Source organism: Cetorhinus maximus, chromosome 3 (genome assembly GCF_964194155.1).
Source record: "Cetorhinus maximus chromosome 3, sCetMax3.hap1.1, whole genome shotgun sequence".
Classification (NCBI taxonomy): domain Eukaryota; kingdom Metazoa; phylum Chordata; class Chondrichthyes; order Lamniformes; family Cetorhinidae; genus Cetorhinus; species Cetorhinus maximus.
In genome coordinates, this window is record NC_135881.1 from 154,545,667 (window position 1) to 154,562,569 (window position 16,903).

At 42.2% G+C, this 16,903-nt stretch overlaps 1 protein-coding gene across 4 annotated transcripts in view; it reads left to right on the forward strand.

The window, feature by feature from the left end:
• Positions 1 to 9,969, forward strand: part of LOC144678974 (inactive ubiquitin thioesterase OTULINL-like) — a 56,516-nt gene extending 46,547 nt beyond the window's left edge. For all 4 annotated transcript variants that reach the window (XM_078539121.1, XM_078539125.1, XM_078539123.1 and 1 more), the window contains exons 6-8: positions 509 to 634; positions 2,731 to 3,000; positions 3,738 to 9,969. In XM_078539121.1, the coding sequence (XP_078395247.1) occupies positions 509 to 634; positions 2,731 to 3,000; positions 3,738 to 3,917 (576 nt within the window). In that variant the 3' untranslated portion in view covers positions 3,918 to 9,969. The remainder of the gene's footprint in view (positions 1 to 508; positions 635 to 2,730; positions 3,001 to 3,737) is intronic.
• The last annotated feature ends 6,934 nt before the right edge of the window (positions 9,970 to 16,903 follow it).

Here is a 16,903-nt window from a genome sequence, read left to right on the forward strand (position 1 = left end):
TCTATGTACCGTTGTGAAACAAGTCAGTGTGCTCCGATGATCCAGCGTGAAGGGATGACTCCGGCGAGTTGGGCTTATAATGATATGTAGATGTATTATGATGCGGTTCCCGATGTCCGATGGTGGGAAACGCGGCCTGCCATTGATGGGTAGAGTGGGTGATTGCAAACTGGTTTCAGGATGTTGTGAAACGGATTTTTTAGCTGCCTTGCCATATTGTCTGCTCATGCTGCCAAACATGCCTGATGCCAGTGGGCACAGAAAATTCCGCCCTGGATGTATTTTTGATCCTGGCTGATAAATAACAAATATTATAAACATTTTATGAGATATGATCCATTGAACTCTGTTTATGATACAAGTACAGTAAACAAATTTTCTGTGTAACTGTTTTGAAAACTGACGTTTTCTTTTAATCTTTACACCTGCACTGTCTGAAAATATTTGGTAGTTAAAATGTAAGAGAGAATTTTCATTTGATCCCTTTTTTGTTTAACTCCATTTCTAGATTCCTGAAAAAGTATTTACACAAGGCTGCAACTGGTTACAGCAGTACAGTTTTGGTCCTGAGAAATATACTGGGAGTAATGTATTTGGAAAATTACGCAAGTGCCTGGAATTGTTTAAAGGGCAGGTAAAGTGCGTGTGCGTCTGTGTGCGTGCGTGCGTCTGTGTGTGCGCGCGTCTGTGTGTGTGTGTGTGTGTGTGTGTGTGTGTATAAATAAAGATTAGCCAGAAGTAGGCCACAGAGTTCTCAAAGGAAGGAATTATGTTTATACACTGCTTTTCATCTTCCAGATGTTCCAAAATGCTTTACAACAAATTAATTAATTTTGAAGTGCAGTCACTGATGTTTTGTAGGCAAATCTGGCAGCCAACAAAGTCAGACTAACAGCAATGAGATGAATGATCAGTTAATGCATATGTTTAGAATGAACTACGCAAAATGTAAAATGAGTTGAAGCAACCTGATAGTTCCAGTAGTGGAGAGCTCATTATTTCACCAAGGGGGATCCTTAGACTAGGCCCTTGCATGGAAATAAGTGTGAAGGTCCACTTTCTCTCACTAAAGAGAGTTACATGTTTTGTCAATGAGAAATACTCTAACTAGTAACAAGTTGAATCAAAGAATGGCAGTGTATAAAAGTGAGATTTTCTTTAAACTTCCAGTTAGAATACAGTATGATATTTGTTTTGTTTATTTTCTTTGTATTGTGAGTATTCCCATTTCCTTTTTTTGGTTTACTTAAATAATTACTTCCTTCTTTAAATTGTCTTTTTTTTTAAATGTAAGTAAATTCATATCTTCAATTTAAGTTCTTTGTTTGCCTTTGTCTTTAACCCTGGTATTTTAATGTCTCATCTGTCTTTTTTGCTTCCCCTTCCTTCAGCAATGTCCCAAGTTAAACTCTACCTGCCAGGTGTTTATTACTTTATGTTAACTTAAGGGCCTGTGCAACTGTATTCCAAAGGAACTCTGCTTTTCTATTCCTTTTAAAGTTTCACCTTTTATTATATATTTCATCAGTCTTCCAACCAAAATTTTATCTGACATCTGACTGTCCTATTTACTAAGCCACCTACATCCTGAAGTTACTAGGTATTTCCAGCATTTTCTGTTTTTATTATTGATGTTAGGCTGACTGGTTTTGTGGTTGCTTTGTACCCTTTCTTCACTTCTTAAATAGAGGTGTTGCCTTGGCTGCTCTCCTTTGGCACACTCTCCATATCCAGTGATGTTTGCAAGACAGTGGTCAAAGCCTGTGTTATTTTCTACCCTGGCTTTCCTCAGCTTCCCAAGATTCATGTCATCGGGGTCCCAAAGCTTTTCCACTTCCTACGCCTTTCACGTCTTTTTCTAAGTACTATGTGATAATTTCCAAAACAAATTGTGAAATGTTTTGGCAATGGATCATCCTACCTCTAGGGTTTGGGTTCAAATTCAAGACAGACTAATTCGTATAAATCTCTTATGTCTGCCCGTGAGAGGGGACTCCTGCATAAATCCGTCCTGAATTCAACAACAACTTGTATTTACATAGCACTTCTTACATAACAAACATCCTGTGGCACCTCACAGGATTAATTAGAGAGAGCAGCCCTCATTAACTGTTCATCAGTTGTAAGCAAGCAACTGAGATAGCTAAAAGTACTCTTGCCTTATTTTCTTTAATGTCCTGGACCTCTTTAGCAATAAATTTATGTTCTCTTTCCTGACCTAGAGTCATCATCAGAATCCAGGATTTTCACCCCTTTGTTTAAGTTGGCTGCCTTGTAGGAAATTGAATTACCAGACCCAGTCTCAAATGGCCTTCCTTTGGAGTTCTTTGTCCAGCTTTTGGCAGAAGATTATGCTGCATCACCATCTTCTAAATTCAGAAGTAATGAGCAGTCTTTCTCTGAAAGATCACAGGAGGTGTGGGAAATGGAAAAGATGTCACATTTGTGCAGTAACAGTGGCTGTTCTGAGGTCAGGGCTTAGCCTTCTTGATGTGGGTGGGTAGAAAGAGCTGTACTACACAACTGTCTGGGCAATACCTTACTTGAAATGGAAAGACTTCCATTCTCTGGCACGAACACCCCTCACCTTTTGAAATATTATTCAAATGAGTTCTTGTCTGTCCAACAGTAGGATTATACTTCTGTGCCATGCTAATCCACTGCATTCCCTCCTCACTGTGTAACTCAATTTGTTGCACTTTGATTAAAAACCTGTTCATTTTGTTCCAGTGGATCAACATTCACGGAATTAAGGACCATGAGAAAAGAACAGAAATGTGTATGAAATTATTCAGTGAGCAGGAGAATGAATACAAGATGTTCGAAGCCATGAAATTTCTTATGTTGTACATTGTGGTTGAGCTTCATGAGAACATGAAGAATGGAGATGATGCTCCCAGTTTTTGTGCTTTTTTCTTTGCTCGTGATTCTTCACCTGATCCTTTAAGTTTCATGATGAACCACCTCAACTATGTTGGTGACACAGGTGGACTGGAGCAGGTATGTAGTGGTTATGGTTTGGACTCTCTACAAACTTTCTTTATTTATTTACACATTTTTTTTTATTGTGTAATTCTGATGGTGAATCTGCTTTCCTGATAGCCAAAACATACAAATTTAGATGATGCATTAAATAGGATAGTGAACCTCAGGATTAACAATCAATCATTCCATTGTATATGCGTAACACTATAATTATAGATAATACTATATCACTCTTCAGACAAACAATTTCAGCCATGTGAAACTTTTATCATGGTGATCTACTAATCTGATTTATAATCGAGTAAAATTATTTATAGAAGTGAACAATACAGGTGAAGTATTAGTATATAGTACTAGATGTCTAGAGATCATTTGCAAAGGATTACCTAAATAAACAGATCCCTTTGTTCCACACAGGTATATAATTTTCTAACTTCTGATTTGAATGTCTAGTTCCATTTGCAGCATTACAGTTCCTGGCTTGTTCTTTGTATATGAAAGAGAGTATTTGCATTTGCTCATCCATGAGTAACATGCTAGGTCACCAGCTATTAAACAGGGAAAGCGATACAATCTCAAATTGTATTTCTTTAGTTGAAGTGAAGGAACATTGTGTGGAGGGAGGGGAATAAGGGGCTAAGAATGGATCCTTGGAAGATTCCTGAGGTGAGATGAAAATCTTGTGTCTGAAAGTTGAAATCTTTATTTCTGTTCTGTGTGTGTGCTTGTTTATTTCCTCCTCCTTCTTCTAGGTTGAAATGTTTCTCCTTGGATTCACATTTCATTTGAAGATCAAAACCTTCAGACTCTACAAGTATGGCACTGAGGAATTTGAATCATGTTATCCTGAAGATTGCCATAGAGAATGGCATGAAGTTCTCCTTCTAACTGAGGATGACCGGCATTACAATGTTCCCATTACCTGGAGCTGAATTACAATAGGGATTGTGAGGAAACGTTTTGTCTCCATTGTAAATATCTTGGTATTTATATTGGCTTAATGCGGCTATGATCATCATTGTATGCAAACCTTGTAGCAACAAAGTCTATTATTTCAACTTTTATTGAACATTTTTTGAATACACTTGTAGTTTTGCCAAATGCTGCAAGCCTGAAGGCATCCTGCAAGATACAAATCTTGATTTAAATAATGAAAACCTCAAATCCCTAATCGAAAATAACATTATATAAAGAGTGAAAATGTTGATGTTTTTCACCATCTTTCTCCTGTCTCATCCTGAAACTTTTCACCCTCTGGTACATGTAAGCTTAAGACAATGTGCTCATAGTCATCCTAATGTTGCCAGCAGAGGTCATTGGATAATCAGTAAACAAGGGATAATATTTTTGGAGGGGGTGGGAGGTCATAATAACGGTGAGAAAGAGAGACAACTTCTGGAATGCCTCCCATCATTCTGTATTCTGGAGCTTTTCATCACCCAAAAGCAGATCTGTTCTCTGCTTGTACAAACCACACAACCTCACCCCCATCATCCCGCCAGCCCAATCCAAGAAACTGCTGCCAAGAGGCTCAAACTCCATACCCCTCTCCCTGTTCATGTTTAATTTGCTGTTCCTCCGCCAATGAAAACGCCATTAAGTGAAGACGAAGAACTCTTTTCAGTGTGACTCATGAAAAGTGATTTTTATTAATTTAGACAGTGGTTCTTGAACTATTTTCCGCTGCACCACAATTGTCACAGAATCTTGTCTTCTCTAACTTAGGATAGATAGTACTATGGTAAATTGTAATGGGTGGAGAGTGGTGGAGAAAAAAAAATCTTTCTTTAGCTTTTACTTTTTTTTTCTCTGTTCTTGACAAAAAACTGAATTCCAGAGGTGAGATAAAGTGACTGCCCTTGACATCAAGGCAGCATTTGACCAAGTGTGGCATCAAGAAGTCCTAAAAGAAGTCAGTGGAGATTGGGGAAAGCACTACAGTGGCCGGAGCCATATCTAGCATAAAAGAAGATGGTTTTGGCTCTCGGAGACCAATTATCTTAGTCACAGGAGATTACTGTAGGAGTTCCTTAGGCCAGCACCCTAGGCCCAGTTATTTTCAGCTACTTCATTATTGGCCTTTTCTCTATCATAGAGTCAGAATAGGGGTGTCTGCTGATGATTATACAGTGTTCAGCGCCATTACCTCAGATACTGAAGCAAAATATGCCAACAAGACCTGGACAACATCCAGGCTTAGGGTAAGTATCATTAATACCATACGCTGCCAGTCAATGAACATTTTCAAGAAGAGAGTCTAAAGTCAGTGGAGAATGGGGAAAGCACTACGGTGGCCGGAGCCATATTTAGCATTAAAGAAGACGGTTTTGGCTCTCGGAGACCAATTATCTTAGTCACAGGAGATTACTGTAGGAGTTCCTTAGGCCAGCACCCTAGGCCCAGTTATTTTCAGCTACTTCATTATTGGCCTTTTCTCTATCATAGAGTCAGAATAGGGGTGTCTGCTGATGATTATACAGTGTTCAGCGCCATTACCTCCGATTCTGAAGCAGAATATGCCAACAAGACCTGGACAACATCCAGGCTTAGGGTAAGTATCATTAATGCCATACGCTGCCAGTCAATGAACATTTTCAAGAAGAGAGTCTAACCGCCTCACCTTTCAACATTACCATGGCTAAATCCCCCACCATCAATATCCTGGAGGTTACAATTGACCAGAAACTCAACGGGAACAGCCATGTAAATACTGTACTAGGCTAGGTATTCTACAGTGAGTGGTTCATCTCCTGACTCCCAATGCCTCTCCACAGCCTACAAGACATTAATCAGGAGTTTTATGGAACATTCTCCACTTGCCTGGAATGAGTTCAGCTGCAATAACACTCAAGAAGCTCGACACCATCCAGGACAAAACTTGAGTGGTAGTCTGTTCACCAGCTTAAAGAATTGCTCCCTCCTCCACTGACACACAGTTGTAATGTATACTATCTACAGGATGCACTGCAGCAACTTGTCGAGGCTTCTTCAACAACACTTCCTAAACCTGCAATCTCCAGCACCTGGAAGAACAAGTGCAGCATGGGAAACCTTCACCTCCAAATTTCCCTCCAAGCCACAACCCATCCAGCTTAGACATATAGCCACATGGACTGCAGCAGTTCAAGAAGGTAGATTACCGTCTCAAGTCTTGTAGGTTGTGAAGAGGAATAGGTAATAAATGATAACCCTGTTAGCGACATGGATATTCCCAGAATGAATAAAAATAATTTAAAAACTTAGTTTGTAATAGCATCAATTGCAACGCAAGACTGTACTGTTTGACTGGTGTATAATAATGGGCAGTTTTGATAACTGAATATATATTTAGATGGGGCAATTCAGAAAATAAAACACCTTTGTCTTTTATGACATTAGGAGAACATAACCCTTACATCCAAAGCTTATGACTAATGTTATTTTAACGACAATTAAAAGAATGTGAGTTAATGGTGATCATCTGGCACTCCTCAAATCAGATGTTCACCTACAATTCCAATTTGTAATAGTACAGTTGATTTTTTTTAGATACTTACAAAAGTAGACAAATAAACTGATTTTTATTCTATCAGAATTGCACAAAGTTCCAAAAATGACAGATGGTGAATGCAGTGCACAAATTCCTAGATTAAAATTTGTTATATATTCTGTTCTTACAGTGTTAATGCGTAGAGATATCTTCTGACATGGGTTTCATGAAATATCAGTGGATCCAGCATTTGGTTTCAGTACTGTATTCTGGTATTCCAGAGAAGTGGTCTGTCACTATATTTAGTAATGTAACACAGGCTACTGAAGCCTCATACACTCCACCATCAGGTGGTATAAGTTACTGCACTTCAGTTACAGGGTTAGCAGATTCAGGGAGGCTTTTTTGTATTTTTTCAATTCAATCACGATAATGGAAATATTGTAATAAAGCTATTCAAACAAAAGGACAAACGTTTATGACTATAATATTAAGCCTTAGAGAACCTTCAGCCACCTCTCTGAAATTTGCTCTTCAAACTTTTTGGTCACTCCAACATCCTTTCCTCCTTTTAAAAAAAAATTCTCAAAGCTTTCAATCACCCCTTTTAATCCCTTCACCCCAGCTTGGTTTCTGTTCCCTCGCACACATCTGTAAAACCCCTAGGGACCAAAATAAATCCCTGAAATATAATCATTTTAAGATAGTTAATATGTGGCACATTGTGGGCTAACAACCTTGATGCATCAAACATCTACTTTTGGTCCTTGGCAGGAGGGATTAAGAGATGATTTCTGAAAAAGTGTGTAGGCTACATCAAATCAGGAAAATTTCTGGAGTAATTTCTATAATATAGTAAAAATGATTCAAAAATCAGTTGCAGTTGTAGTTTGAAGAGAATCCCTTTGATTGTCAGGAGAATGGCATTAAGTTTATGAGACTTGGCTGGGATTCTTTGATACCAGAAACTAATTAGTCAAAGTTTGCTTAGCAGCTAGCTGGGTAGTCTCTCTTGGATTAGATGAGTCCGTTATCTTGAATGCATGACTGTTTGAAGGAAATACTTGAAAGTCTGAACTTGAGGGAGAGGCAGAAAGGATTCTCAGTTTAATATCTTATCCAAAACTTAGCACTTCTATAGTTCAGCATTCCCTCAGTACTGCATTGAAATCTCAGCCTCTATACATTATGTTCTGAGCCCATTGTGTGCATTTTGAACCCACGTGCTTATCCATCTGAATAGGGTACACCACTAAGACAAACTAAACTCCAAGGGCAGGGTTTTCTGGATGATGGGATCACCACCTGAAAAGTTGGCAGGGAACCTAGCCCTGTCAATCGTAGCGGGCAAGGAGTCATTTAATACTCGGGCAGAAGTCCCGCCTCAGAGAGCAGCCAGCCAATCTGATTTCTATATGCTGGAGTCCACGTGAGGTAAGTGTGGGGGGGTGCTTGCAGCAGGGAGTGGAAGTGAGGTGAGGCTCGAGGAAGGTGGGGAGAGGGTATGGGGGGTCTTGATGGAGAGGCAAGTGGGGAGGGTGCACCCATAGGGCAGAACATAGGGGGAGGGGGGTCACTTAATGTGGAAAGGGGGCCCTTGAGGGAGGCCCCCTTTCACACCTGAGGCCCAAGCAGGGTCACAGCTTTTCCCCTGCCCCAAACTCCTGCCAGTCTCAAAATTGAGGCAGGAAGTGGCCCAGCTGGGACAAGGACAGGAGGGCCACCCAAGGGCTCACCCTATAAAAGTGCGATCAGGTCGAGGGCGGGCAGGAAGGCCATCTGGGGAAATTTATGGGTCCCCCACTTGCAAACGGGTGACTGTAAAATTCTGCCCCAAGACTTGCTTTGGTCTGAGTTTGTGGCATTGTTAGTCTGAAATGACCTGGTTGGAGGTCTATGATAGCAGTGTTGGGTTTTCCTCCTACGTTAAAACTTAACACCAACAAACTTCTTCTAATGTTGCATTGTTTATTCTAGTAGCATAATACTTGACAGCGATTCAAGACAGACAATGAAAGAAATAATTTGGTGCTTTTGATGAATTGACTGTACTTCAAAAGTATTTCATTGGCAGTAAAGCTATTGGGATGTCCTAAGGTTTTGAGCGGCACTATATAAATGCAAGTTTTCCTTTATGCTGACTGATGATGCATTTGTTCCTTACACTGTTTGTTTCCTCTCCATATTCCACCTCAACCATCACCCCTCCCAGGAAGCAGAAAAAAAGGTTGTGTTACTTTAGTATTTAAGACAGTCCTTTTGAAGTAGTAACCTACAGTAAATACTGGGTATCCTGATTTTGGTACCAGTGGCAAGCTCAACTTTCAATGGCTTCTTTGCTTCTTGGTGGCAACTTAGAGAATGTTGTTTCCACAACTGGTTTATATTTTTGTGGTTGCGCTTAGTTAGTCACGAGCTTTGTACCATATATGAAAATTTAGGTGACAACATAGTAGTTCTGTTGAATCCTTCCAGTAATTCACAACAATATTATGAACAAATGGACAGGAAAGCCATTTTAAAATGATTTAGTTCGATGACTTTATCATGTAAAACTTAATTTCTGTTATTTTTCTTGGAAATATGTGGTGGGAAATTAAATTTACATCATTTATGCATGTAATTCTGTGTATTTTGTTCACAAAAGCTTGCACTTCTACCAATAATGAAAGAGATGTTATTTACTAGTTTTAAGATCTTTTGGTTTTGATAAATTGTGATAGATTGTATATTCCATAATGTCTATGAGTCATTAAGATTTGGGTACTGTAAAGTAAATCTACCTTCGATAGAAATTTATTTGTTTTGGAATAAGGAAATGCATAGTATTTGCATAAGATCTTTTCATGCCGCTCTGTTTAAGATCCAAGTATTGGAAATGTTTTGTGATATTCTTGTATATTTTATGATACTGAACTGCTGACAACCCCTTAAAAGCAGGCTTATTTGTTCAGCCACAGCACATTCCAGTGGTGTAAGGTAGTGCTGTACTCATCCAGGCTGTAGATTTCCCAGTCTTCCATTCCTGTCAAAAAAATATTAGACTCTAAATTGTCTGCTTTATAAAAGGTGAGAATAAACTGGGGTGTTTTGTTACAATAAATAGAAATATTTTTTATTGTGGGATCATTCATGTACTTTCAAAAAAGTTGCTAAACATAAAAATGTGACTGAAGAATGTTCAATGCACAAGCATTTCCGCAAATGCAATAGCGGATAATCAAATTCGTGTTCCTGATATTTTTAAGTTGCTCTTTTTTGTTTTGGAAGACATGCAATTCATTTCTTTTAAATATTGTCATTTGTACTGATTTATTACTAAGCTTATTACTAAAACAAAGCTTGATAATATAAAATTGAGTAATTTCATTATTTTACAAATATTGATTTTAATATTGTATTCAATTTTTTGTGGCTTTGGAGATTGAAACATTCGTATTGATGTATTTGAGCATTTGTTGGAATTAACACACTGAAATTGGCCATGCACAATAAAGTATTTTTAAATTCTTTTACATTTTATTTCTTTTTACCCCCAAAAAAATCTTGGGTATGTACAAGGCAAAGTAGCTTTTGATTGTGTTCAACTTGTAAAACTCTTTTTTTGTATTGAAGTGATCTTTCGCCTCTGCTTTCAACATTCCAGATTTCTTCATCACCATCCCTGTGCATGAGCTGTCCCAGTGGCAGGACAGATGGAGGCACAGTGGCATACAGTCTAATCGGATTGGGCGATAAATAAAGCTGGCCTTGTTAGAAATTCCTATGTCCTGAACAAATTAAAAAAACCATTGTCCCTAACAGATTACTCACCACTCTTGCTGTTCCTCCAGTACAGCTTCAATATTCACTGCCTTATATCCAAGAGCTGCAATCTTTAGGTCAGTTATACACCAGGCACCTTAATCATTTAGTGCCAGATTAGGGCTTCACTTTCCTCAACCAAATGTTACTTATTTCTTGATCCCCTTCACTCTTACAGCCAACATCAGGAGGCAATGGATTTCTTTGTTTCCAAGATTGAGACATTCATGCAGATGACTCTGCCACCATTTTTCTCTTTTTTTTTCCCCTGCCCAGCTGATCTTTGATCTCCTTTCATTTTGTACTTTCTCTCCCATACCCTCTGCACTTTCCAAGTGGATCACATCCATAAAACTTACCTGCTTCCTCTTCCCTACCTAACTTCTGACCACTCCATTACCTTTCCTAGACCCATGTTTGCCACAGTAGCTCCCACGGCATCTGACTCTTTCAAAACAGCTGTCATTATCCCATCTTCTAAAGCCCATTCTCAGATCCATTCAACTACTGGCTTTGGAAACGCGTTCCTCTTTAAGGATATTAAATGTCTCATCGTTTGTGAGTTGTTTGAATAATTTCAGTCCAGCTCCCATGTTGCCACACTAAAACTGCCCTGGTCAGATGTCTACACAATGTTCAGCACAAATCCTCCTTCGTTGTCTTTCCTCTGTGCAATTTCTCAGTGTAATTCATCATCTATCTATCTCCAAGAATTATATTTCTCACCATACCTTCAGTCACAAGGAGCCAGCCTTTGGTCTGGATATCCATGAAATCTGATAAATGTCGTCATGTTGGGCTTAAGGTTCTGGAAATTACTAGTCTTTCTTGAGATAGTGATTAGCCTTCTAGATAAATGTACTTTGGAGTGCCTTGAGTGTTTGTGATCTGCCCTTTATATCTCTCTCTTGCCTATGTTTGAGGATCTGGCAGTGGAATCGTAAACTCAGTTTCATTCTTCACCCTCTATCATCCAACAAACTGAGATGAGCAGCATCTAAAAGCAACACATACTGATAAGTAAATATGTTGCCCAGCAACCACCCACAAGCCAGTTTTGTGTATCTACGTGCCTTCAGTCTAGACCTTTGTTTGGAACTGACTTAAGAGCTGCTGCTGTAATTGTCACTAACATCCATAATGGTGTCATTGACATTACATCTCGTTGGCATGTGAGGTTTTTCATCCTCAAAGGCACCCAGAAAGCTAGAAAGGAACAGAGAGAAATGTCCCGACTCCAGAAAAACATGCAGAATCTGCTCCGGCTGCAGTCGATGGGGGTCGATGTCAAGGAGGAGCTCCAAGAGGTGAAGAGCCAGCAAGCCTCGCACTTTGCCTCGGAGGCCTCCAAGATCATCTTCCGTTCCAGAGTCCGCTCCGTGGAGCAGGATGAGACGTGCTCACGTTTCTTCTTCCAAAAGGTACACAGAGAGAGCTCTGTGATCAGCAGCCTGAAGGAAGAAGACGGCTCAGTAAAGTCATCACGGTCCAACATTTTGAGGATCAGCAAATCCTTTTATGCCGGATTGTATGACGTGAAGCCCACGGACAGCACGGCCTCCCAGTCCTTCCTGTCCTCTATCACGGAGGTCTTAGACGACAGTACGCGGGAGAGCCTGGACAAACCGCTAACTCCTGATGAACTGACTAAGGCCCTTGAGTCCTTCGAGAAGAGTAAAACTCCTGGAAGCGACGGCTTGCCGGCGGAGTTGTATTCGGCTCTGTGGGACTTGATCGGCCCAGACCTGCTAGGAGTGTACGAGAGTATGCTCCTGGCCGGTAGTATGTCAGAATCCATGAGGAAAGGCATCATCACCCTCATCTACAAGCACAAGGGGGAAAGGGAGGAAATTAGAAATTGGCGACCCATTTCACTGTTGAATGTGGACTATAAGATTCTGTCCAAGGTCATCGCCAATCGGGTCAAATCCGCTCTGGAATTGGTGATTCACCCTGACCAGACCTGCACTGTGCCAGGCAGGAAGATCTCTGACAGCCTCGCGCTGCTCAGGGATACGATTGCCTATGTACAGGACAGGGGTGTGGATACCTGCCTCATCAGCTTGGATCAGGAGAAGGCCTTTGACAGAATATCGCACACCTACATGGTGGATGTGCTCTCCAAAATGGGGTTTGGGGAGGGAATTCGAAATTGGATCCAACTGCTCTACACTAACATCAGTAGCGCAGTCTCAATCAATGGGTGGGAAACAGATAGCTTTCCGATTAAATCTGGAGTCAGGCAGGGCTGTCCTCTCTCGCCTGTTCTTTTCGTGTGTTGCATAGAACCCTTTGCCGAGTCCATCAGGAAGGATCCGGGCATAAGAGGAGTGACGATCCCAGGCAGTGGAGGCACTCAGGTAAAAGCCTCCCTGTACATGGACGACGTCGCCGTCTTCTGCTCGGATCCGCTGTCGGTGCGCAGACTGATCCACATCTGCGACCAGTTCGAACTGGCCTCGGGAGCCAAGGTAAATCGTGGGAAGAGCGAGGCCATGTTCTTTGGGAACTGGGCTGACCGATCCTTTGTCCCCTTCACTGTCAGGGCTGACGGCCTGAAGGTGCTGGGGATATGGTTCGGAGGGACCAGGGCATGCGTTAGAAACTGGAAGGAGCGAGTGGCTATGGTGAAAAGGAAACTGGGCATGTGGGAGCGACGCTCCCTCTCCATTGCGGGTAAGAACCTGGTCATCAGGTGTGAGGCACTCTCGCTGTTGCTGTACGTGGCGCAGGTCTGGCCCATTCCAGACTCCTGCGCGATGGCGATCACTCGAGCCATCTTCCGCTTTATCTGGAGGTCGAAAATGGATCGTGTCTGCAGGGATGCGATGTACAAGCCTCTAGATAAAGGGGGAAAAAACGTGCCCAACATCGCCCTCATACTGATGGCCACCTTTGTGTGTGGCTGCATCAAGCGGTGCGTAGACCCTCAGTACGCAAACACGAAGTGTCATTACGTGCTGAGGTTCTACCTGTCCCCGGTGTTGCGAAGGATGGGTCTGGCCACGCTGCCGCGGAACGCTCCAAGTAGTTGGACCGTGCCGTACCACCTGTCCCTCGTGGAAAAATTTATGCAGAAAAACACCTTTGACCACAAGTCCATCAGGCAGTGGTCAGCACGTAACATCCTAGAGGCCCTGAGGGAAAAGGAGAGGGTGGACCCTGTGGGATGGTTCCCCGAGCAGACTGTCAAAGTCATTTGGCAGAATGCCTCATCGCCAGAACTTTCCAACAAGCACCAAGACGTGGCTTGGCTAGTGGTGAGAAAGGCCCTCCCCGTCAGATCCTTCCTACACGCCAGGAGTCTCACCCCCTCTGCACGTTGCCCTCGAGGTGGCTGTGGTGGGGAAGAGACCGTTGTTCACCTCCTTGTGGATTGTGCCTTTGCAAAGAAAGTCTGGAGAGAGATGCAGTGGTTGCTGTCGAGGTTCATCCCGAGCAGTTCTGTGACACAGGACTCTGTGCTCTACGGGCTGTTCCCAGGGACACACACCGAGACAAACATCAACTGCAGCTGGAGGATCATCAACTCGGTGAAAGACGCGCTTTGGTCTGCCCGAAACTTGTTGGTCTTCCAGCACAAAGAGTTGTCCCCGACCGATTGTTGCGGACTGGCACAATCCAAAGTCCAGGACTACGTGCTGAGGGACGCACTAAAGCTTGGGGCAGCTGCCGCAAAGGCGCAATGGGGAAGGGTCGCTGTCTAAGACCTTTCTGCCACAGCGCACCGAGAGACTGGGAACTGTTTAGAGCCCCTCGGGCTGTACAGCTCAAAATGAAAGGCTGTAAATGATCGTAATATTGTTTGTACTAACACCTAGTGATACATTTTGTAAAAGTTTAACCGGATTGTACCCTTGTAATGGTGTTTTTGAAATGGTTTGGAATGTGATTGAAGATATTTTATGAATAAAGTATATTTTTGCAAAAAAAAAAAATGTTAATAGAACAACAGAGAAGTAAGCAAGCATGAAGGTAACAGTTTGTGACTGAGTGCAAATCGAGACAGAGTATGATCTTGGGAATTTAGTGACTGAGGGAATTATAAGAATTAATTTTAAGAGTTAAGCTTGTTCTAAAATCTAATCAAGTTTGCATTTATCATTTAAGTGCAAATTACTGTTAAAGTTAAGTTTCTTACAGGCTTCGGGATAAGCAATCTCCTTTCTAGAGAGGCAGCTACAGTTAGTTAATTAAGTAGCTTGCTAGAACTGGTTTCTCTAGCCAGCAATGGCAGACTTATCTTTGCTTTTTCTTATTCATTCAGGGGATGTGGGCTTCGCTGGCTGGGCCAGCATTTATTGCCCATCCCTAGTTGCCCTTGAGAAGGCGGTGATGAGCTGCCTTCTTGAACTGTAGCAGTCCATGTAACATAGGTATACCCGCAGTGCTGTTAGGAAGGGAGTTTCAGGAATTTTGATCCAGCGATGGTGAAGGAATGGTGATAGATTTCCAAGTCAGGATGGTGAGTGAATTGGAGGGGAACTTCCAGGCGGTGGTGTTCCCATTTAGCTGCTGCCCTTGTCCTTCTAGATGGTAGTGCTCGTAGGCTTGGGAGGTGCTGTCTAAGGAACCTTGGTGAATTCCTGCAGTGCAGATGGTACCTACTGCTGCTATTGTGTGTCGGTAGTGGAGGGAGTGAATGTTTGTGAATGTGATGCCAATCAAGTAGTCTGCTTTGTTCTGGATGGTGTCAAGCTTCTTCAGTGTTGTGGGAGCTGCACTCATCCAGGCAAGTGGGGAGTATTCCATCTCACTCCTGACTTGTGCCTTGGAGATGATGGATAGGCTTTGGGGAGTCAGGAGGTGAGTGACTCGCCGCAGGATTCCTAGCCTCTATGGCTAGTCCAGTTTTTGGTCAATGGTAGCCCCCAGGATGTTGATAGTGGGGGATTCAGTGATGGTAATGTCATTGAATGTCAAGGGGCGATGGTTAGATTCCCTCTTGTTGGAGATGGTCATTGCCTGGCACTTGTGATGCACGAATGTTACCACCTGCCAGCCCAAGCCTGGATATTATCCAGGTCTTGCTGCATTTGGACATGGACTGCTTCTGTATCTGAGGAGTTTGCAAATGGTGCTGAACATTGTGCAATCATCAGCGAGCATCCCCACTTCTGATGTTATGATGGAAGGAAGGTCATTGATGAAGCAGCTGAAGATGGTTTGGCCAAGGACACTACCCCTGAGCAATTGCTGCAGTGATGTCCTGGAGCTGAGATGACTGACCTCCAACAACCACAACCATCTTCCTTTGTACTAGGTATGGCTCCAACCAGTGGACAGTTTTCCCCCTTAGGCTATGTGTTTCAAATTTTGTCCATGGTCAGGGACAGGAGGATGTGACTGAATGGGGCAGGTATGGGAATCCAGAAGATAGCAAAGGAGGAGCTTCAGCTCTTGCAATTTTCCAATAAGTTCGATGTTCCTGGCAGCTTGTGTGGATGAGAGCAGGGACTGTAGGGAGGATGAGCAAACTGAGCACGGCACAGCAGTCCAGGGGGCCGTTCAAGTAGGGGCCATTAAAAAGAATGTGGTTGTAGTAGGGGATAGTATAGTTAGGGGGATAGGCATAGTTCTCTGCAGCCGAGAATGAGAGTCCCAGAGGCTCTGTTGCCTACCCAGCACCAAGGTTAAGGATATCTCCTTAGGGTTGGAGAGGAACTTGTAATGGGAGGGGAAAGATGGGAACATTGGAGCAGGAGTAGGCCATTCAGTCTGTCAAGCCTGCTCCTAAACTAAATAGTGGAGGTGGGGGGGGGGTAGGTGGTGGTGGCAAGTGAGGGGAAATTTGTTAAGAAAGTTAAAGGACAAGGCAATAGTGCAGGAAGGGACAAAGCATATAAACATAAGAGTGCACTAGAAAAAAGGTCAGAATAGGCAAAAAACAGTAATGAATTGATAGCACAAATAGAATTAAATGAGTATGATACGATAGCCATTACGAAGACATGGTTGCAAGGTGACCAGGGCTGGGACTTGAATATTCAAGGGCAGTTGACATTTCAGAAAGACAGGAAGAAAGGAGACAGAGGTGGGGTAGCTCCGATAATAAAGGATGAGCTCGGTGTAAGAGTAAGAAATGATCTTGGTTCAGAAGATCAAGATGTAGAATCAGTTTGCTTAGAGATGAGAAATATCAAAAGAAAGAAGTCACTGGTGGAATAGTTTATATTCCCCTGCTCCACCTCCCCCCCCCCCCCCCCCCCCCCCGCCCCCACCATCAATAGTAGCTACACAGCATACATCAAGAAATAAAGGGGGCTTGCAAGAATTGTAAGTGACTCTAATCTTCATGTCGATTGGACAAATTAAAATGGCAAAGGTAGCCTGGAAGATGAGTTCCTAAAGTGTCGGCGGGACAGTTTCTTAGTAGAATACGTTATGAAACCTAGAGGGACCAGGCTATTTTGGGTCTAGTAATGTGTAACGAGATGGGATCAATTAAAGATAGTAAAGGATCCTCTAGACAAGAATGATCATAACATGATAAAATGTCATGTTCAGTTCAGAAGTGAGAAATGTGGGTCCACAACTAGTCTAGAGTCTTAAAGTGTAAATAAAGGCAATCACAAGGGTATGAAGACAGAGTTGGTGAGAGTAGATTTGGTAAATAGGTTAAAAGGTAAGATGATAGATAAGCAG